At 31.5% G+C, this 23477-nt stretch overlaps 1 protein-coding gene across 1 annotated transcript; it reads right to left on the reverse strand.

Moving 5' to 3' along the window:
- Positions 1–233: 233 nt before the first annotated feature.
- LOC139482670 (uncharacterized protein KIAA0930 homolog) lies at positions 234–23429 on the reverse strand. Its single transcript, XM_071266679.1, has 10 exons — positions 23263–23429; positions 15247–15401; positions 14671–14775; positions 13626–13703; positions 12493–12594; positions 11853–11993; positions 10144–10353; positions 8285–8456; positions 3843–3992; positions 234–3165 (listed from the first exon to the last, which is right to left on the reverse strand). The coding sequence occupies exons 1-10, from the start codon at positions 23393–23395 to the stop codon at positions 3125–3127; spliced, it is 1287 nt and encodes a 428-aa protein (XP_071122780.1). The 5' UTR covers positions 23396–23429; the 3' UTR covers positions 234–3124.
- Between the last annotated feature and the right edge of the window lie 48 nt (positions 23430–23477).

Here is a 23477-nt window from a genome sequence, read left to right on the forward strand (position 1 = left end):
ACAGGATACGTATACAGAATCATCAGAAATGGAATCACATTGAGCAAGTTCTCATAGGTAAATCATAAACAAAAAATACTACTTCAAATTTAAACAAGGGAATTTATTAAAAAAACAAAAACAAAACAAATAAATATATATAACATGTTTGTAAAGGCATTTACTTAACAAGGGGTATCTTAGTTATGTGAAAGTATGGACAAAACTCTATGGAGAATGATAAAAACAACTTCTATATTTTCTCAGTTTAATTTTTTTTTTCAAAATGCTTTTTATATATTAAAATCTGATCAAAACAATGAAAATAACAAAACAATAAATAAATAAATATATACATAAATTCATTACAAATTCAACAAAATACATAATGTAGATACTGCTATAAAAAAAGTATGACTCATGACTTAAATAAAATGATAATTGTGACTGAAACATTTTAATATTAAAGTTAGGAATGTCTGTTATAATACTTTTTTAAAAATGAAATGAGATCTGATTTATGGACATTTTTTATAACATTATTTTTTGTTATCACAACTCTGTACAATAACCATGTTTATCTTTTTAATTTGACTAGTGAATGCAGGTACATACAATCTTGTTTCTATTATTCTTCAACAATTTATTCTTTACCCGACTTTAGTTATTGAAAGTGTGTTTTGTTTGATTTCAGTTCTTCAAATTTTCTTAATTTCTTTTAAATTTCCTACTGTTATTTTGAAGTCAGGGAAAAATGCAACCATGTCTGATGATGTAGCATAGAAAGAACACATCTTTTTGCAGATCATTGGAAAAGAAGGAATAAGTTTGTCTGCATATCTTTTAAAAATCGTTAGAGACACAGATTCTACCACCAAATCTCATGCAACTTAATATTTCTCCACTTAAAAAAATGAATTTTCTATATTCTAAACCCTTGGTGAGCCTCAGGACATAAATATTGCATTACACTCAATGCAGTGGTATGATCTATATTTACATTTTAATCAAGTAGACATGAGAGAATATAATGTGTGTACTCTTTTACAGTAATGAAATATACACGATCTGACGTTTTTTGTTTACAGTTTATGTTCTTCACAACGCTATGAAAACATCTAAAAAGGATATATATGTAAATGAAGACAGATGTAAAAGTATTTTGCAGTGATAGTTTGTAGTTAAAAATACACAAAATATGACTTCAATAAAACAAATACCCTTTATTATGCATAAGGAGCAAAAAATTTGTCGCAAGTTTTAAGGGTGTAAAAGAGAATGAGTGAGTTTTATACACATCAAAAGATGGTAAGTTAAATAATTAAAACTTCATATGAAATCCTTACTTTCAAAATTTGAAGATGTATATTTGTTGCTATTTCATATCTAAAGAATTTTGGAAATGAAAAAACACACAATTTTGATTTATCATGATAGTCTGTTTCAAAGAATTGGTATTCAATTGCAAATTTAATAATACTGATCTTTTTTAATTTTCCAGTTGGCTATCTTGGCTGATTATCCATCATAGTTATCCTGATTTTCACAGACATTGTAATTTCAAAGATATGATACTTTTAAAATGTTTTGATTCAGCATTGATGGCTATGTTAATTTTTTTGCAGCACAACACAACATTAAATTAAAATATACATCATACATGTAATTCAGGTCATATCTAAGATATGGAATGTGTTACCTAACAATTGACCAAAATGAGACATGTATTAAAACAAATGAAATTGTGTTATCTGGTTATCATAGGTGCACATAGAAATCAAACATGGAGAAAAGAGTTTGTCTTCCTGATTAAAATTTTTTTTGGCATAGAACAGAACAATGTTATAAAGTCACAAAGGAAAGAAGTAAGTATATTTATATATGAAATATTGAATGCACTTTCAGCCCCCAAAAAAATCTGTAAATGCATTAAATTGCATGCAAAATCAAACAAATATAATTTAACATGTTTCTTTAAATGTAGATTTTTAAAAAATCTTTAAAAGCAATGGAATTGCTATATTTTCCCTTCAAAATGATCTGGATTTACAATTTTCAAGTTTTAATCCCATTATTAAATCAGACAATTTTTAAAAGCTTTCTGCCTATATAAATAAAGTTATTCTGTTAGATACAAAAATAATATTGAGAGGTTACTAAATAAATTATCAAATCATTGCACTAGATATATTTCAATAGCACCTTCTTTTAATATGCATTAAAAAAAAAAATTTAAAAAAAAACATAAATATGTATATGTAAATCACATTTCAAATTAGTACCTCATAAAATGCTTCATATAACATTCATATAACAACAAATGGATTTCAGTGAAAAGCAAAGATCGCCAAATAAAAAGCATTGCACAAATACAACATCTTGAAATAAATATGATACATGGTCCCTTATATTTTTAAATCAAAAAGTCTCTGTTTATATTGTACAAATCAATTATAGAAATATGTTTATTCTAAGATAAAACTTTAAAAGTTAAAATCTTTAAAGAATTTACTATCATTGTTATCAGTGTTTTGTATGTACCAATCATTATAAAAAAAATACACAAAAACATACATTAATTAAGAGGGTCTAGAGATAAACAACCAAACCTACTCCCTCCCTTTTTTGAACCAAAAAATATAAAGGATTAACTTGATAGCAAGAGAATATCCCATAAACACAAGGGACATTGATAATGTACTCAAACCAATATAAATTCTAGTAGTTCAGGATATCATTTGAAGATTTAGGCAAATGGTAATTCAAATTTGAGCTGACAACCTAAAGCAATCTCATAACTTATTTTATACATAAAAAGATCTTTCAAAATCACTGAAATAAAATCTTTTGATATTGATGAACAAGATTTCAAACCTTTTTCACACAGCCATATCTTGTTTTTTTAAAACTCGCACATTTCTTAAAAATTTGATTGTTTTTTAATAAAAAATCTGTTGTACTAAAGCTGCCATATCAATGTTTTTGTTGTCCTATTCTTTCTTTTTATCTAATATACACATTCATAGTCATTTACAGGGCACTTTGTCTCACATGCAGTCATGTAGAAAATCCCTGATGATCTGTGATATTACAAAGACATGGAACTTTCAACTTGAAATTGATAATACTTTGTTGTTTCTAAGAGTTAGAACACTAGAACTGGCTGTTGTCGTACATCTAAAACATCTAAAATATAGAAAAAATAATGTATAAATATGTATTCATGTTCATATTCATGGTTGTTGTTTGTTGATGTGGTTCATTTTAAAGTGTTTCTCATTTTCTTATATAGATTAGACCATTGGTTTTCCTGTTTGAATGGTTTAACAATAGTCACTTTTGAGGCCCTTTATAGCTTGCTGTTCTGTGTGGGCCAAGGCTTTGCATTTATTAAACATGTTTAAGACCGTACTTTGACCTACAATAGTTTAATTTTACAAATTACGACTTGGATGAAGAGTTGTCTCATTGTCACTCACACCACATCTTCTTATATCTATCTAGAACCGGGCAGATTGACATGTTGTAAAGTCAGTAAAGACATTTTACTGTTGAAGACATCTTTTGACAGTCATTAAACATTTATTGAGAAATTACTGTGTCATTGAATTAAACTTCATTCCCCACATCTCCTTTGATCCATATTTTCTTTCCAACAATTGCATCCGAAACCAAATATATAATAGATTGATTATAAATACCTTTTATTCAAAACAAATGGGTACCAATCTCAAATCATTATTTTTTCTATGGCATCTTTAATTTCATCTTTTTATTTTTTATATCACAGAAATTGGTAATTTTGTCAGGCTACTGATTTTGATGTGTACCACTTCATTATTGATAACAAAGCCTTAACTTACCAGCTATTATTCTATACCAGGGTAAAGTCACATATGTCAGATATGCATTTAATGCCACACTATTAGCTCTTTTCCTTTCTTTAAATAAATGCCATGCTTGTCCAAATGTCCTTCCTATAAATCCAACACTTTCTTCACCATTTTCTAATTCTGAAATACATCATTAATTAGTTAAAAGTCCATGTGTTTAAACAAAAAAATATTTAACAAGTTCTTAAACTTTTATGACTTCAACAGAACAAACTTTGTTATATATTTGCAAATAATTAGTGTTCAATTGTATGAAGTAACAATTACCAAGTTTCAATTTGAAGTGATGAGTTGTCTCCCCTCTGATTTTACAATGCATCCTTTTTTATTTATTTAGTTCAGAACAATATCACAGTGTAGATACTATTCTGTACGCTATCCGGAAGTCACGATTTTCGAAGCGAGAACTTTTTGGATCACATTTTAAATTTGATGGGTATACTGAATTAAACGGTAAGTTGATCATCTGTACATTGCTTAATCATTAATTCAGCCGACATCGATATTTTCAAATGGTTTAGAATTAAATTCAGCACATCCATTATTCGTATCTTTACCTTAATCAAGAGATTTTCAAGTGCATCACTAAGAAAAATCAGTCGGCGAACCTAAAAACAATCTTTTTACCCTCCATGCCCTCTTAGTGTACAAATTAACGTAAAAACCTGACTTAATTAACTAAATGAAGTATATTTCAAGTGGTGGTAAAAGTTTCAACCAGATCTTTGAAGCCAGAAATAAGAAAATTACACTTGTTTGAATTTCTCACTGTACGATCAGTCTCGCTTGTATATTTTAAAACTGTATGATCAGTCTTTATGTCACTGTATTCTAGTGATGATTTCAAAGTTATTTACGATACATTAGAAGGTGGCATTTTTCTAAAAAAACACAAATATATTTCAATACATTCACATCCTGAAAACTTATGAAACATGTTTTAGCTTGATGGGGTGTATTCGACTTACTACATTAAGTATAAGGATGTTTAAATGTTGCTTAAATAAGAGAAAGGTTTGATGTATACTAGTATATAAGTTTCAGAAATGTCCTCCATTATACTTAAAATTGTACAAACACACAGATTTAGTTGTTATATAAAAATGCATGTATTTACACACATTTGAAGCCGTACTGTAGCCTTTAATTGATCACAGTTCCTTCACTTAGTTTAAGATGTAGAGCTGTCTTTTTGACACTCAATTGTACACCACTTTGTCAAGCGGGGGATTATAGTGATAAAGAAGTCCGTCTTTCCGTTCGTCCATTGGACCAGTACAATATGTTTCGCCGGTTATGTAAGCGCATCTCCTCATAAACCACTTAATATACATTGGGGGTTCCGGCCATTTTTGTATGGAGAGGGGGTCCAATCTAGGAGAAAAGGGGATTCCAAATATATGTTCCCATACAAATGCATTTATAGTTAAAAAAGGGTTTCAAACTGCCGGATCCCCTTTTTTTGAATCCGTCACTAATATAACTATTAATTAATCTTATTCGGTTTCCTTATCATAAATGATAATGACTGTATTGTGCACCGTCTATTTCGAATTTTAGTAAAAATCATTTTATGGGGTTACTTTATATAAGATACGGACTTGAACATTGCATTATGTGGGGGCACCCATCAGGTATTTCCATCACCTCCTAAACCAATCGTTAAAGTTTTCTGAAATTGCTCCATTTTTACTCGATTAATGCTTTATGGACCTTCTATTTCTGTAAACTTACCAAAATTTTATCACATGAATTACCCTTCTACGCTAAACTGTCTTTATCAATTTTTTGTTATTTTAAAAGAGACAAGCTTGATTTATGTTATCATCAATTGGTCAACGGCGGACGGTGTAAATAATCTTTAAAAATGTAATAGCTAAACAGATAACTGTAACGATACACTATTACAAAGTCCACAAGCGAATCACGTATTACTTTTTAGGCATTTGATTTTAAATAAGACTGATGGAACAAAAATACAATTATTTTGCCGTCTAAAAAATGTATCAGAAATATATTTGTATTGTCTGAAGAAAGTAATTACATGTTATAGTTCCCTGGATAGTTCATAATATCACATATACACGTATACACCTTCAAATTGCTTTTGTTTTTTCTTCAAAATCACGACTGGTCATACAGTCAAAAAATCTGAAATCGCTTCTAGAATACAGTCAGTTCTAGACTGATCGTACAGTAATTTATTTTGGGATCCTCAAGGAAAACATATTTTTTATGGGAAATACGAATATTCTACTTAAATACGAAAATAATATTGAAACAGTATATATTTAACTGTAAACTGATGCAAATATTTGCAATAAAAGATTATTTGCTTTGTACTACGAGAGCAAACTTGTCCATCGATTTAACTTTTTTCTACCAAGTTGATGTGATGCACACATATATTTTATATTCTAATGCATGTTTTTGTTACAGTTACTCATATTTATGATGCTATATATACATTGAAGATGTTCAAAGCACTTTGTAGATATAGGAGTAAACAAATGATGAGAAAAGCTACCGTAGGCAAAACCGTCCTGTTAGCCAGTTTGAAATCATCGCTTCGAAAATCGCGACTTCCGGATAGCGTACAGGATAGTATCTACACTTTGAATATGAATCAAAATTATTTTAAACATAAGTGAACAACATTTATAACCAGATTTTACCAATGGTATAGTACAAGCATTAACTTACCTGTAAATCTAATCAGGAGCAAATATAAAATCAGCACAAATGAAACTAGAGGCTCTCAAGAGCCTGTGTCGCTCACCTTGGTCTATGTGCATATTAAACAATGGACACAGATAAATTCATGACAAAATTGTGTTTTGGTGATCATGATGTGTTTGTAGATCTTACTTTACTGGACATTCTTCTTGCTACAATTATCTCTATCTATAATGAACTTGGCCCAGTAATTACAGTGGATAATATATTCTAAAAATTTACCAAAATTTACCAAAATTTATGAAAATTGTTAAAAAATGACTATAAAGGGCAATAACTCCTTAAGGGGTAAACAGACAATTTTGGTCATGTTGACTTATTTGTAGATCTTACTTTGCTGAACATTATTGCTGTTTACAGTTTATCTCTATCTATTATAATATTCAAGATAATAACCAAAAACTGCAAAATTTCCTTAAAATTACTAATTCTGGAACAGCAACCCAACAACAAGTTGTCTGTTTTGTCTGAAAATTTCAGGGCAGATAGATCTTGACCTGATACACAAATTTATCCCCAGTCAGATTTGCTCTTAATGCTTTGGTTTCAGAGCCAAAATCTACATTTCGCCCTTATGTACTATTTTTAGCCATGCCGGCCATCTTGGTTGGTTGGCCGGGTCATGCCACACATTTTTTAAACTAGATACCCCAATGATGATTGTTGCAAAGTTTGGTTCAATTTGGCCCAGTAGTTTCAGAGGAGAATATTTTTGTAAAAGCTAACGATGACGGACGCCGTACGCCAAGTGATGAGAAAAGCTCACTTGGCCCTTCGGGCCAGGTGAGCTAAAAATGTTTAAAAATTGACTATAAAGGGCAATTACTCCTAAAGGGGTCAACTGACCATTTCGGTCAAGTTGACTTATTTGTAAATTTTGCTTTGCTGAACATTATTGCTGTTTACAGTTTATCTCTATCTATAGTAATATTCAAGATAATAACCAAAAACAGTAAAATTTCCTTAAAATTACCAATTTAGGGGCAGCAACCCAACAACGGGTTGTCAAATTCATCTAAAAATTAAAGGGCAGATAGATCTCAACCTGATAAACCATTTTACCCCATGTCAGATCGGACGGCAAGTGATGGGAAAATCTCACTTGGCCCTTTGGGCCAGGTGAGCAAAAACTGAAATCGGTGCAAATGAAAGAATGAAAAAGTTTTAAATCAGCACAAATGTCATAAGCCCCTATGAGGTTTATTAATAATTATCTGATTAGTGACCCATAGGATGGTGAGAAGCGGATTAGTTGTAATTATAACTTGTAACACCTGTTCTACATGTTAATTACCTGGGGTCATAAACTTGTCAAAAACATGAAGACAGGTAGATTTACAGTATTTTCATGCGAAAATATTTTTACTTTCCAATTTTAAGTGACGAAATTGATATGAATTACTTTTGTAATTTTGAAAACCATTTAGTAAATTACGAAAATGATGAGCGCTAGCAAAATCAGATTAATCGCTATATAATTCTAAGAAATTCCAACAGATTGGTACATGTATATAGAATCAATTTTCATACAATTTTGTCACTTCTTGATTTACACTTTATAGTGGCATCTACATGTTATCTTATACATTATCTTACATGTCAAAGGTTTAAGTTGCATCCTTTTCACTTTCCTTAATACATCACTCAGAAAATAAACAAGTATTAAATATATCTACCATCATGTACAGAGCTAGCCTCTACTTCATGAAAGCCGTCTGTCATGTCATCATTTATCCTTTCAGCTTCTGACCTTGACTTTTTCAAACTTAATCTTTTTATACCACCTCTGACAAGAGAGCCAAAAGAAGCATTTGGATCACTCATTCTTCTCTGTGTATACTGGTTTTCCTGTTAAAAAGATAGTACATGTAATGTAAATTAATACTTGCAATATCAGAAACACCATTAATTTAAAGTTATCTAATAAACTTATCATAATAAATGTGTAATGATGAAATCCATACTTCAATAATATTTAAACCCATAAATAAATAGAGAATGTTTCCATGGGACAAACATGATGCCCCAAACTTGCATATATTTTTATGAAGGGACATAAATAGAAATTGTAAAAGTAATGTCACCCAAATTTGAACTGATAACAGGTATAGTGTTGAAGATTTTATAACATTTGGTTGAGGCAAAATAAAGCTAGAGAACAGAAAAGAAAAATTCAGCAATTTTTCCATTTATAAAGGGGTACAACTTGCGAACAGTAAAAGTGACACCACCTAAATTTGACCTTGATCTGTTTTGTGGTAATAAGTATTGTGTATCAGTTTCATAATATTTGGTTGAGTTAAACTAAAGTTTATAGAGAATAGAAACTAATATGAGGACGTAGATATGGATGGATAAGGGTAACACTTAATGCCATCTCTGATACAATATGATCCAATCAACATGTTTTTCCTTCAGCTATCAAAAGCATTATCAATATTTCTGTTCTATGATTTTTTAGGCAAAAAGAACCATGCAAATCTGAGTTTGTTTTTTGTTGTTTTTAAGCTGCTGTCACATTGACCAAATACCAAGTCTCTAAGTCCTCTCAAATAATTCTGTCCGAAACATATGATGTATTCAAGCTAGCACCTGAATCATATTATTACCGTATAAAGCCTTGTATAGTCCGCGTTTTTTTTCTCCAAAATTGGACCTTCCAGAAGGGGTGCGGACTATAGAGTACAATAAGCAAGAAATAAGAGAACAAGTTCATTTTCGCGGCTGAGGTGGTTTGTTTAGGTTCCGACATCTTTGTTATTGATATTGTAGAGGGCGCTTTCATCATTTTTCAAACTAATAATTTTAACTCATCCATATTAATAAGTTATTTCTATTCAATATCAAATTAATACTGATAAATATAAAAACTAAACCTTTCATTACAAATTTCTCGTTTCTTTTCAATGCATTGGTTGAAATATACTGGTATCTGATTAATTAAAACAATACAAACATAGTAAAAAAGACAACTGTAAATTAAACCAGCTTAGAATTTGTAAACTACAAAACGTAGTCGGTTATTGTTCATTCTGTTTTGGTGTTTCATACTGACTGATATGGTTTGTATTAGCTTAAGACCCTTCAAACATTAATGTGATAGGTATATAAAAGACTGTTTTACAAAAGGATGGAACTGTTTTACTTTCAAAGTCGTATTATAGTGATATCTGTCATGTACGGATTTCGACTCTCACTGGTTGATTTCTTCTTTTACACATGCTTTTTAAACTTCCTGTTTAAAAACATACACACGTTTCTAAATTGTTTTTTAAGTGAATTAAACTTATATTAACAATCATGAAGCGTTCTAGAATCATTAACAAGCAGTTTCAGCTTCTGTTTGATGATGGAAAACAGGTTTTCCCAAGAAAATACCGCAAACGATCGCACAGGATTTTACCGTAGTTTCATTAGATCTTTTCTAACATTTACAAAAAGTTTTTTTCCCTAAAATTTCGTGGTGAGAAGGGGGTGCGGACTATGTATCAGTGCGAACTATACAAGCCTTTCTACAGTACTATTAGTCCTTTACCTCTTGTTGACTGTCTAAGTCTTCAAAATCATTGACTGGGAAGTTTTCAATGTCTGGTGTTTCTGGTCCTGACCCTTTTACTCTACTGACAGCCATTTCAGCATGACCTTTACTATGTGGACCTCTCATTCTTACAAACTCTACTCTCTTGTGGGACTTTGTCAACCAGCCTAAGGACATGGACTGCACCACTTTGGATGTAAGGCTTGCCTGTAACAAGATATAGTATTTACTGGTTTATAGATTATTTTAAAGATTTTTTTAACATTTATGAATCTTATATAGTACAAGTATATTGTACAAGTAATGGGGTAAATGCCAATAGGAAAAGACAATTTCTGATATATGAGTTATGGACTGACTGATTGTTGGTGACACTGATGTCAACAATGATAATGCAAATTGACTACAGTAACATAACAAATTCATATGCAATAAGATGTTGATTTATTATAATTATTATTTCAGAATGCAAACAGCATTTCTATGAGATTTATATAGAAAAGTAAGCATAGTTATATGCTTGTTCATTCAATTTTAATGTTTCGTGTCTTTGGGTATCTCACCAGTAGCTGTCTCACAATCACTTCAATGATAAAATTGTATCAATAGTTTTGGGGAAAGTCAAAACCACCAACAATTTGCAGAAAAGAGAAAGTAGCTAAACCAGGAAGTTGTTGAGTGATGAATCTGAAAAAAACATCACACGATATAGCTGACTCAAATTAACCATGTAACCAAATTTCAGAAATCCTTGAAATGTAATTCCTGAGAAAAATGTGACAGGAAATTTCAACTTTGATGTGATGTGTAAAATGATGTAAGTGTTCGGTAAACAGGAAGTTGTTGAGTGATGAATCTGAAAACCTATCACAAGGAATAGCTGACTCATATAAACCCTGAAACCAAATTTCATAAATCCTTGAATAGTAGTTTCTAAACAAGAATGTGTCCAAAGTACACAGATGCCCCACTCGCATTCTCATTTTCCATGTTCAATGGACCGTGAAATTGGGTAAAAAATCTAATTTGGCCTTAAAAGTAAAAAGATCAACCAAAAGGGAACATGTGTACTAAGTTTCAAGTTGATTGGACTTCAGCTTCATCAAAAACTACCTTTACCAAAAACTTTAACCTGAAACTCACACTTTTAATTTCTATGTTCAGTGGACCATGAAAATGGGGTCAAAAGTTTAATTTTGTTTTAAAATAAGAAAGATCATATCATAAGGAACATGTGTACTAAGTTTCAAGTTGATTGGACTTCAGCTTCATCAAAAACTACCTTGACCAAAAACTTTAACCTGAAGTGGGACGAACGGACGCACAGACGAACGGAGGCACAGACCAGAAAACATAATGCCCCTCTACTATCGTAGGTGGGGCATAAAAAGATGTCGAAAGAGGTCTAATTGGCACTCACACCACATCTTCCTATATCTAATGATATAATTAATTATACAGTTTAACTTGGCTTGATTTAGCAACAATCATTCCTTAATATTGAGCAGAGTAATAATTACAAGATTTTCAGTAAAGCATAAATGATGAATGCAGTATGATTCTAATTTGTTTGCAAAAAAATTACAAAAACTTCTTGTCAAATAATATGATAACACTCTGAAATCATATGCAAAAACAAAGAATAAAGTTTTCCTTTTACAATTCATATTCATTTAGTAATTTCCTACTAGAATACAAGTACTCACTCTGGCATCATAAACTTTTTTTAAGGATTCATATCTTATAGAACCAAGAAAGATAACTCCTTGAAAAACACCAGTTCTATCAGCAGCTTTTAATTCTACACAAACCATTTCACTATCTCTTACAATGATATCTGTAAAGGCCTGGAAAATAAATATAGTCTGAAAATACAGCTTAAATAGCTCAAACACTGAGCAGAATAAATAAAATAGGTTAGCAAGTTTCAATTAAGTCTGCAAAATTGTTAAGGATATTTGCAAACTTATTAATAGAGTTTTGATATAGCGTTTGTATTGTATCAATATCATGTAGCTATCTAAAGAAAAGAGGTATTTATTCATGCAAATATATAAACAGTATATTACTAGTTCCTCCTCCAATTTTGCTCTTTTATTTGTTACATTGTCATTTTGACAATAGTCATAAAATTTACAACTGTCAATATTAGTGACTAATTTTATCAAAATTCACACAAAAAATTACTGAAAAGTCAGTCTTAAGAATTTTGGTGAACTGGTGAATTCATGGATGAGGGACAAACCTTGTTGCACTAATTAACATTTTCAGAACAAAATGAAGGATACCATTATTATTTTTTTCCCAAATCAGTGACATTCACATCACAAATATTTTCTAACTTACATCATCAAAATTATCAACAGTAAAATATATATTTGGGTAGGCAATTTCTTCATGTGTTCCTTTACTGTCCATCTGTCTTTTACTCGGTGAAGGATATACACGCTGAAATAAAGATATTGCAAAAGTATTAATTATCTATTTTTTCATTAGGGGTAACATAAAGGATTTTTATTTGAGAAGTATAAAATAAATGAATAGATAGATGCTACAATAAATGTTATTTGTTTTTGTAAATTGTTTTGTTAAAAATAAGTAGTTTTTGTTTGTTTGAATTGTTTCACTTTTTATGTTGTGGCCTTTTATAGCTGACTATATAGTATGAATTTTTTTATTGTTCAAGGCCGTACAGTGATTATATTTGTTTACTACCACTACATTTTTAACTATGATGGATAGTTGTTTCATTGGCAATAATATAACATCGCCTCATTTTTATACACGTAAAATATAAATAAAGATAAAGTTTTTATGACAATGGAGAAAAATTACTATACTATATCTGGAGCTGGCATGTCAGTTAACTGCTAGTAGTCTGTTGTTATTTATGTATTATTGTCATTTTGTTTATTTTCTTTGGTTACATCTTCTGACATCAGACTCGGACTTCTCTTGAACTGAATTTTAATGTGCGTATTGTTATGCTTTTACTTTTCTACATTGGTTAGAGGTATAGGGGGAGGGTTGAGATCTCACAAACATGTTTAACCCCGCCACATTTTTGCGCCTGTCCCAAGTCAGGAGCCTCTGGCCTTTGTTAGTCTTGTATTATTTTAATTTTAGTTTCTTGTGTACAATTTGGAAATTAGTATGGCGTTCATTATCACTGGACTAGTATATATTTGTTTAGGGGCCAGCTGAAGGACGCCTCCGGGTGCGGGAATTTCTCGCTACATTGAAGACCTGTTGGTGACCCTCCGCTGTTGTTTTTTATTTGGTCGGGTTGTTGTCTCTTTGACACATTCCCCATTTCCATTCTCAATTTTATACAAGAGGATTGTAGCAATTAAACATCACTGACATCAATACTTCTAATCACAAACAAAAGAAATGTCTTATTAAGTGACCACAGGTTTACAGCAATATTTATTGTAAACTATTGCTATATTAATCTGGTTATTTTTAATCAAACATACCTGTGAAAATTTCTTCAAAATCTGCAACTCTTTGTTACTAGTTCTTGTACACACTGCACATGTAATTGTGTACTCAAACTAAAATTGAAATAAAACTTAATATTTTATTATCATTTTTTGTAGAAGCAAAGTTAATTAAGAAATAATTGATGCAAGATATACTTTATTGTAGTTTTAACATGGCCTACCCATGTTAAAACTACAATAAAGTATATCTTGCATCAATTATTTCTTAATTATAATTTCATTATATTATTTTTGCCTGAGCGATAGCTTGCATCAATTATTTCGATTCTGATTAGGACAATTAAGGTAATTTCTATGTCCGATGTGATTAGGTGTAAAGTGTTTGTGAACAAGAAAACTACTGGCAATGTGATTTTTAAGAGGGAGGAGTTTTGAACAGCCAGCATGAACGGATGTCATATATAGGTCAAATATGTCAATTTCGAATTGTAACACATTACAATCATGATAAATGAATTAGTAACAACATGTGCATCATTTAAGAGTTTGAAAGCTTTTTAAGTTAATGAATTATATTAAATGCATGCCAATTTGATAAAATTCATTATTCTGCAGTAGTCAATATACCAATGTGCAAATTAATTTTATTGGATTTAGAGCATGGGTTTATTCACAGAGCAAAAGAAGCACATCATATTAGAATTATATGCCATAATTTAAATTTGTTAGGAAAAAAATGTTTTACAACTGTAATAAAAGTAATATTTTTGAAGATGACAATTAAATGTATTTCACAATACAATGCATAAGGTATCACTGTTTAATAAATGCTTACTCCACATACTTGACATCCTTTACAATTAGCTATGAATTGAATAATGCAAAGAAAAGTTGAGTTTTTTTGCATGACACTTATCAGTACTGTACTACATGCACTCATAATCAAAAGAAGAGTACAGTTCTCCATCAACTTGCGGCAAAATCTTTCACCTCATTGCAAGATGGCCCTTAGCATTAGTTCAAACAGAATTCTTTGATAGAATTCAATCACACTACATCTATTTATTTTATGTTATACCTGGTGTAAAATGATATTGAGGTAAACTGTTTCTTCCCAGTCCACACTTTCATCTTGTAGTGATGGCTTCAACTTGGAATCTTTTCTGTAAACTTCAATCTCTGGCTACAATAATCATCAATAATGATATTAATTTTTTAATCAAATTTGTAGATGATAAGATCAACATATATGTTTAAAAAAATTCAACAAACACTGACTGGTGGATGCTGAATATCCAGCAACTAATATTACATGCATATTCAAGATGGTTACATATTAATATTCCATGTGTTCCCTTTTATTTTAGTATCATCAATTTATTATGTTGGATTTTCTTATCAAGTATCGAGTCTGAAAGTTGACAACTGAGCTGGAAAGATATTGATTGAAATATTGATTGTTGTTTGCAAATAGTCTATTGGCACATTTATCTGCATATCCAAGCAGTTGAAAAAAATATCATAAAATGATTCAATTACTTGCAATGTGTGCACATTTTCTTTTCTTAGTTTAAGCATATTGGAATGGTTTAAATATCTATAAAATAATATTATTTTTTTCCCCAAACAATTAAGTTTAAAAAGACCTACTAACCTTTAAGAAAGACTTGTTTTTCAAGTCTGGTGACTTTCTAATATAAAATAACATATCATCTCTACCGTCATCACTTCCAAGTGAACTCTTCAAGAAATATTTGGAAAACAGTTCAGTCCAGAATTTTGATACCTCGTTTGTAATCAACTCAAAATCTGAAGAAAAAAAAACACAAATCAGAAAATTGAAAAAATCAAATAAATGAAAGTGTTATAAGCACAGTCAGCTAGAATTCACAATGATTAATTTTTGAAGAAGATGCATGCAAAAATCTCTGAAATACAGACACATCAACATATGTTTGACAATAAACAAACTACCCATCTTATAAAAAAATCTGGAGTAGGAATTTTTCGCATGCAAACTAAGATGACCTATAGTTTTTAATTTCTGTGTCAAGACAACCAAATTCTTCAAATGTGGAATCTTTGGCCATTTGGCTAGGGACTTGAGTATACATCACTACATGTAAGTTGACCGGAAAAAAAACATACAGAAAGCCCAATTAATTGACATTGTGAATAAACCAATATTTCTAGAATCACCTTTTATAATTTTAATCTTTTTGCATAAAACACTGAAAAAATATATATTCAACATACATTGTATCTTATATGGGTGCTGAAACGACTACATCGATGCTGTTTAACCAGGTTACACTTTGACTAAGTGCCAATTAGAAAATACCTGGTACCGATTTGACTAGAATTCAGTGATACTGATTATATAAAGTCACTACTAAAAGATAAACCTTAATCAAAGAGCTGAAGAGCGCTGAAGAGCTCTGAAGGGAAAAGACAGCCATTGTTCCAATTTTTAGGGGGGTATCTTTTGATAGTCTACATACAAAGAATGAGCAAAAGAACAGCTAGAACATATAGAAAGGCTGACAATAATGAAACTAATTGTTGTTTATTGTTATTTCATTTCCTTAGTCAAGAATTCATCATAGAGACAATTTGGACCAATGAGATCTGCACCTTCTAAATCAAAACATTTGATTTAAGTTGGGAGTTAATTATCTAAAATTCAATTGAATTTAACAACTACTACATTATATTTTAAAATTTTAATTATGTACAACTGAACGGCAGGCTAAGACTATTTTCCATTTTTTGTGACAATATTCTCAAGAAAGTGAGGACTGAAAAATCTTTTCAGTTTTAATTTTCCATTGATAAAGTTCCCAGTTACAACTCTCATCACAGGGATACATGTACTTATAAAATCAAATATGATGGATATAAAAGCTGTGTGAAGTTTGTTTCCAGATCCCACATTTTGATATATCTGTAAAATTCATGAATAAAAAGCTTTAAACTACAAAAAGCAATATTTAAAAAAAAATGAGAAAAAAAAAATGACCACTACAATAATTATGTTGGTACGCAAAATTATTTTTTAATTGATGACTACTTATCACATATATACTTAATGTGACATTTTTAGTGTTCATATACATTAACTTTCATTTTAGTGGGTAATTACTCATCAATTGAGGTGCTCCTTAATTGGATAAAGATTCTAAAAACATAAATTTACAGAAAGAATGAAAACTGCAGTTGCTCTCCCCAATCTCAATAGGTATAAACTACAAAAAGCAACATTTTTTTTTTTTTTTTTTTTTTTAACCATTTCAATAATTATGTTGGTTTTTTTTTCTCGTTAGAAGACTACTTATCATATACTAAATGTCACATTTTAAATGTTCAGAAACATTTACTTTGATTTTAGTGTAAAATTACTCATCAATTGAGGTGCTCCTGAATTGAAGGAAAATTCTAAAAACAGAACTTTACAGAAACAATGAAAACTGCTGTTTCTCTCCCCAATCTCATGTATCCCCATTGACATTGTTTACCGCGAAAGTTGACCTACATATTATCTGATTATAGCCTCAGATTCAAGCATTTCATGTTGGTGTGTGAATCATCTACACTACAGCAAACATCATTAGGTTTATATTTAACAAATACAGATTTTAAATTAGTATACAAGTACTGTGAATGATTTTTATAATGAATAAAGGATATCCCTGTGTAGTGTGGCATTCCAACAATGACGTCACTAGGTTAGATATATTTAGAATATTGCGTAATACTGATTTTTCCGGACTGTAAAAGAAACGTATATAGTGTAAGAGAAAGCTCAATATACGATAATTTCATGAGAAACAGAAGGGAAATGTGTAAAAAATGTTTTTAAAGTCAATCTGTTCTCCTTGTCATCAATTTCAGTATGACATTTTGAGGGGGTTTCCAAACTATCAAAACAAAATGATTGACGTGAGGGAATGATACTCTGGCCAACCCCATTAGGGAATTGACGGCTTCAAGCCGTCTTTCCCCAAAAACTACAATTTTGAGTTTCATTGATTGTTGGTTGCTTAACGTCCAGTGGCAAATATTTCATGCATATTCAGGACGAGAACAAGTTAACAATAAATACAATAGGTAGGCTGTTGTAATAGAGGCCATCTAGGATGATGGTCGGGGAAATTTGAACTGCCACTGGAAAATGAGGGTATATTGGATAGGGACAGAAATTTGGCCTTGCAACAGGCCACCTACGGACCCCTCAAAGAGTTGTTGCAAGGGTTCTTAACGTGCAAAGAGCGTGGCACTCTCTTTACACGAGGCATCGGATTTAACGTCCCCCTTCTGACCGGACGTGACTGCGAACTTGATACATCCCGCACAGCCAAACGGACGCCCCACTTCAGCAACCGTTTTACTGCCGGTCGGGAGAAGACCGAGTGACCATATTTCTATACCCCAGTCACCCTGGGGTTTCAGAACATCAGTGACTATCTATCTACATGTAAATATACTGCACTGGATAAGGGACTCCCTTCAAAACTTAATAGTGATTCAAAGTGGGAAACAAATTATATATATATGTTATCAAATATGCATTTAAATTTACATTAGGCCTAAAAAAAAAAAGATATGTGTTTCCGGTAACATCATTTTGAAAAATAGGGTCGGTAGGTCGGAATTCTTTTTTTTTTTTTTTTTGACATCGTAAATGAAATCCGGAAAATTATCATGTTTTTTCCAAGTCCGGATCCGTAATTAGTTTCAAAAACCGGAAGTGTGCCATTTGCAATGTTTTCGAAGCACCTGCTGTGCAAATTTCTTGGATTTTAACCTATTTGGAATACCTTTTGACATTAATAAAATGTTTTACTGGCTTTCTATGCAAGAGGAAGCAAGAGAGAAAAAATATTATGTCATCTATCAGAAGCCTGTGTCAAAAACAGGGTCGGTTGATAAATTTTTTTTTTTTTTTTTTGGAAGATCCAATAAAAAAGTTAGGGTCGGGGCTAAAAAAAACAGGGTCGGTCGGGTTACCGGAAACACGGATCTTTTTTTTCTCGGCCTTAGTTATTTCTTTTACATTTAATAAATTATTAGTATACTATGAGGTGTGCTGTCCAATAAAGGGACCCAGTGATATTGTTGTCTTTTTTCAAAACTACCTCTACCGTTTTTTATTGGGAAAATTGCATATTTTTTATTGAAATTGGGAAATTTTTATATTTTTGATTCTAAACACATCTCCGATTTTTTGCTGACCTTTGCTGTCTTTTTTGCACTGTTTTTTCATGTATATTTTGGTTGTCAGACATTTTCAACCTGAAAGGTACTTTTCGAGAGGGGAGTGAAACCAAAACAATGATGGTACTTAATGCATTGAAAACCATGTGTCTTACAAACACCATGATGATTCTGATCAGAAAACTGGATCTCAAAAGTGCTTTCTAATATCAAAATAATAACATGAATACGAAATTTACAAACATTACTACCAATGCCATCACTGTTTTGGGAAAATGTTGAACTTTTTGGGAGGAATTTTAAGCCATTTTTTTTAGTAATTGGGAATTTTCTCTAGGGGAAAAGGCCGAATTTCGGCTGTAATTTGAGGCAAACAATATCACTGGGACCAGAGTAACAGACAATGGGTCATTTTACATTATATATTTTTATTATTACAAATTGCTTACTTCATTTGCTTTAATATTTTATATTAAAGAAATAATTCATGGAAGCCATAGATTTGTTGGAAATTTACACATGGCCTGGGCCGTGATATTCGAATTTTATCCTGAGCGTTAGCGAGGGATAAAATTAACGAATATCACGGCCCAGGCCATGTGTAAATTTACAACAAATCTATGGCTTCCATGAATTATTTCGATTCTAATAGGACAAATACGATCATTAAAAACTGAAGCGATGATGGGTATACCGTGTGTGTGGCTGTTCTATTTTACCCACTGTTCGATAAATGTAAAACAAATCTGACAAACCTGCATGAATGATTTCTTAACTAACCGCTAGAAAAAATGTGATTACTTTTTTTACTTCTCAGTAAACCCAACATTTGCAATTTTAGATTTGCATTTTTTATCGTAAGTTACCGTCAAATTCACTGTTGACATGTTGTAACCAAGGAGCCGCCATGTTGACTTGCTGAAATCAGTAAATGTGCGAATATTGCAATAGAACAGAAAACTAACAACACCTACCTCAATACTTTATTTTAATGCAATTGTATCCGAGTTTAGAAGGTAAACGCAATAGAAAAACCTTCAGATTTGACGTTTTCATTCGTATGACGTCATGTTTTGAGATGACGTTCATGCGCAAAAATCATTACTGGAATTTCGCGGAATTTTGATTTGTTTTGTTTTTGTCCATTTTTCCGTTCTCTAATGTGTAAATTCTTTTTGTTATGCATCAGAATCAGAATAAATGTTCTGTAGGGTTTTATTCAATTGTAATTGTTAACACAGCGAAATCCACAACCGTTTACACATAGGTTACGATACATGTGGATTTACGTGGGAGGCATATTTAAACAGCCATTTGTGTACATCTTGGAGTCTGCGCTAAGTATAGATATATCGAGAATTTTATCACGGTGTTGTTTACAAAGCGAAAGAAGCACGTCATATTAGAATAATCAATTAAATCAAAATCAATCATATTATGTACTTTGTTTAACCTATTTTAATTTACTTTACATTATGTTTGAAAATTATATTGTAATTATTCTGCTCATTTTGGGCGCCGTGATTGGAAAATAAAATATTTGTTTTTTTGTTTTTATTTTTCATGTTTTTGTTTGTTAAATTATATTCATTTTTTGTGTTTTTGTTACATCAAATATTCAAAGAGGCCAGAATCAGAAACCTGAATTTAGCTACTATGCTAACCAGACTAGACATGCTAGACAATTTTAAACTACAAATTATAAAGAGGGACAATATTACATTGAACGTAATATTAATTAACAGATTTGATATACAACTGTTCCTCAATCCAAATCTTTTCCAGCACATACCAAAGCACAAAGAGGAAAACATGCTAGCAAAACGTAGGAAAGAGACAACCTGCACATTGGGATAATTTGTGTCAAAAAGTCTTAAGATTGAGGATTGTGTTAAAAGTGGACACAGGACGTTTCGACCATGGAGCCATGCAGGTTGGCCTTGGTAGGTTAGGACTTGGTCGTTTCGTCCATGTACCATTTGGGCCATGTAATAAAAGTATAGTTACAGTCATAATCTATACTATTAAACGAGAAGACCTCATTTTGGGTGTCGCTTCTCTTCTTTCCACAATAAATTGATCAACACGCCTCTCTGTCCTATAGGTACAGTGCATAGTGCCATTTGTCATCCATTCATATGATTATTCAGATTGAGTTATTTTTGGAGAAAAACGAGATATAGGCATCCGGATATTGTCCCGTCATTGGACGAAATTTTATGTCAGATTATACTTCCGGTTTGCGTTTTTCTGTATACTTTGAGCATACATATACAAAGAATAAAGTGTATTTTCAGAATTCTATCTGCTATCATTTCCAAGTTTACTATCCACGGCAGTCACAGAGTTTATTAAATAGAGAGGGTCTGTAAACTGTAATGACCACTATGGATCGATTAGTAAACTTAGAATTGAAAGTAAATACACTATATTTACATAGTAAGGGGACGACCATTTGATATTCTGGGGGGTGGAGGGTGGGCAGAAGGATTTATTTTTGTAAACTGAGCGGACAGATTATTCATTTTTTGAACTATTGAAGCAAGATTTTTCCTTTGCATTACAGCAAGGGACTGATTATTCATTTTCGCAACTATATTTATGATATTCGAAAACACAATTTTTAAAGTATTTGTTAATTATGAAAAATACATGTTGTATAGTCAAGTTATTGTGTACCATTTAATCAAAATTAATCTTTATCCCCTGCAGACATTTTAAGATTCAAGATTTTATTCATATCCCCGGACACAAATTTGTGTACAAGAGGACAATATATATATATATCTATACAAACATATTAAGATAAAACATAGGGAGACAGGACAAACGAAACACATGCAAATGCATAGTATATTATAAAAGACAATGGGTATAATAAGTTTAAGTATTTTATACTTTTTCTTCGCAGAATGAATTACTATTTATATTCCCAACCAATATACATGTACTGCATACTATCATAGTATTAAAGTTTGGTTTTACCTAGCCTCTTTCAAAAGTATTGTAAACCATGTTACGCCGAGCGGAGCGAGGCAATTTTTTTTTAAAGGGTTTTGAAAATGCTGAAGGCCGAAGAAGCTATAGACCTGCTGAGTTATTTATTTTCAATACATTGCAAGTCAGGTAATTTATTTTCAAACTACCGAAGAACAAACCATTTACTTTTGTGATTATTAAGGCTGATTTATTTATTTTAAAAATCCTCCTGCACCCCCTCCCCCCAGAAAATCAAACGGTTGCCCCCTAATGAATGTTCATAATATACAGATAAGCGCTAAAGATATTCATGTGAACTTTTAATACCTTTTCTGAAATTCTCCAGTCATTAAATCTTTTACAAAATTCATTGATTACAAAATAAAGGCAACAGTAGTATACCGCTGTTCAAAACTCATAAATCCATGGACAAAAAACAAAATCGAGGTAACAAACTTAAACCGAGGGAAACGCATTAAATATCGGAGGAGAACAACAACACAACACAGAAACGGACCAAGCATCAGACAAAACACCACGAGAATAACAAATATAACATCAAAACCAAATACATGAATTTGGGATAGACAATTACCGTGCCACGTCTTATCTCAATATCTCAAAAATAAGAGAAAACACAAACAACTCAACGTTAAAATGCAACACACACAGAAAAAAACAATAATATAACAATGGCCATCTTCCTGACTTGGTACAGGACACTTTTAAAGGGGAATAAAAGTGGTGGGTTGAACCTGGTTTTGAAGCATGCCAAACCTCGCACTATAATGGCAAAGTTAAATACAACACTAAAATGACAACACAACACTACAGGACCACAACACAAACAAATAGGAGAACATATTAGACAAAGAAACAAAAAAAGAAGTTATGGTATGATTGCCATGTTGAGACAACTCTTCACAAGAGACCAATATGACACAGATATTAACAACTATAGGTTATCGTACGACCTTCAACAACGAGCAAAGCCCATACCGCATACTCAGCTTTAAAAGGCCCCGAACTGACAATGTAAAACAATTCAAACCAGAAAACTAGCGGCCTTATTTATGTACAAAAAAAATGAACGAAAAACAAATATGTAACACATAAACAAACAACAACCACTGAATTACAGGCTCCTTACTTGAATGTTCATAACATACTAAATGTATGTTCATATTGAAATTGATAGAAAACCAAAAAATGGGAATATTGGAAATAAAGGGGGAGGTATAAAAAAAAGCATTTTCCTGTCCCCAATAACCTATGACTTATGATACTTTTTCTGAAATTCTTCCAACAACATTTACATACTATAAACTACGCTCTGAATGCCCGAGATTTCGCGGGTGTTTTCTAGTATATTATTAAAGATCAAAAGAGTTGTTGTTGTATACACGGTATATGCGTGGGTGTTTCTAAAAATTAAAATACTAAGGTCGTCGGTTTTATTGAATTCGGACTAATTTACCACCACTTATGGAAAAACTTGGCTTTGATCGTTCTTTCGTTATTGAATCAAGCATTTGTTGCAGTGAACTGCTCTGTTTCATTTCGCTGTTAGTCACATTTCCACGATTTGGTTCCTCATCGTCGTCTGCCATTTTGAATACTGTTTACTTCCGACGAATGGGCCATTCCAATATACAGGAGAGAAGCTTTGTAAAAAAAAATGACAATCTGTTC

This window comes from Mytilus edulis, chromosome 7, assembly GCF_963676685.1.
Source record: "Mytilus edulis chromosome 7, xbMytEdul2.2, whole genome shotgun sequence".
NCBI classification, from domain to species: Eukaryota; Metazoa; Mollusca; class Bivalvia; order Mytilida; family Mytilidae; genus Mytilus; species Mytilus edulis.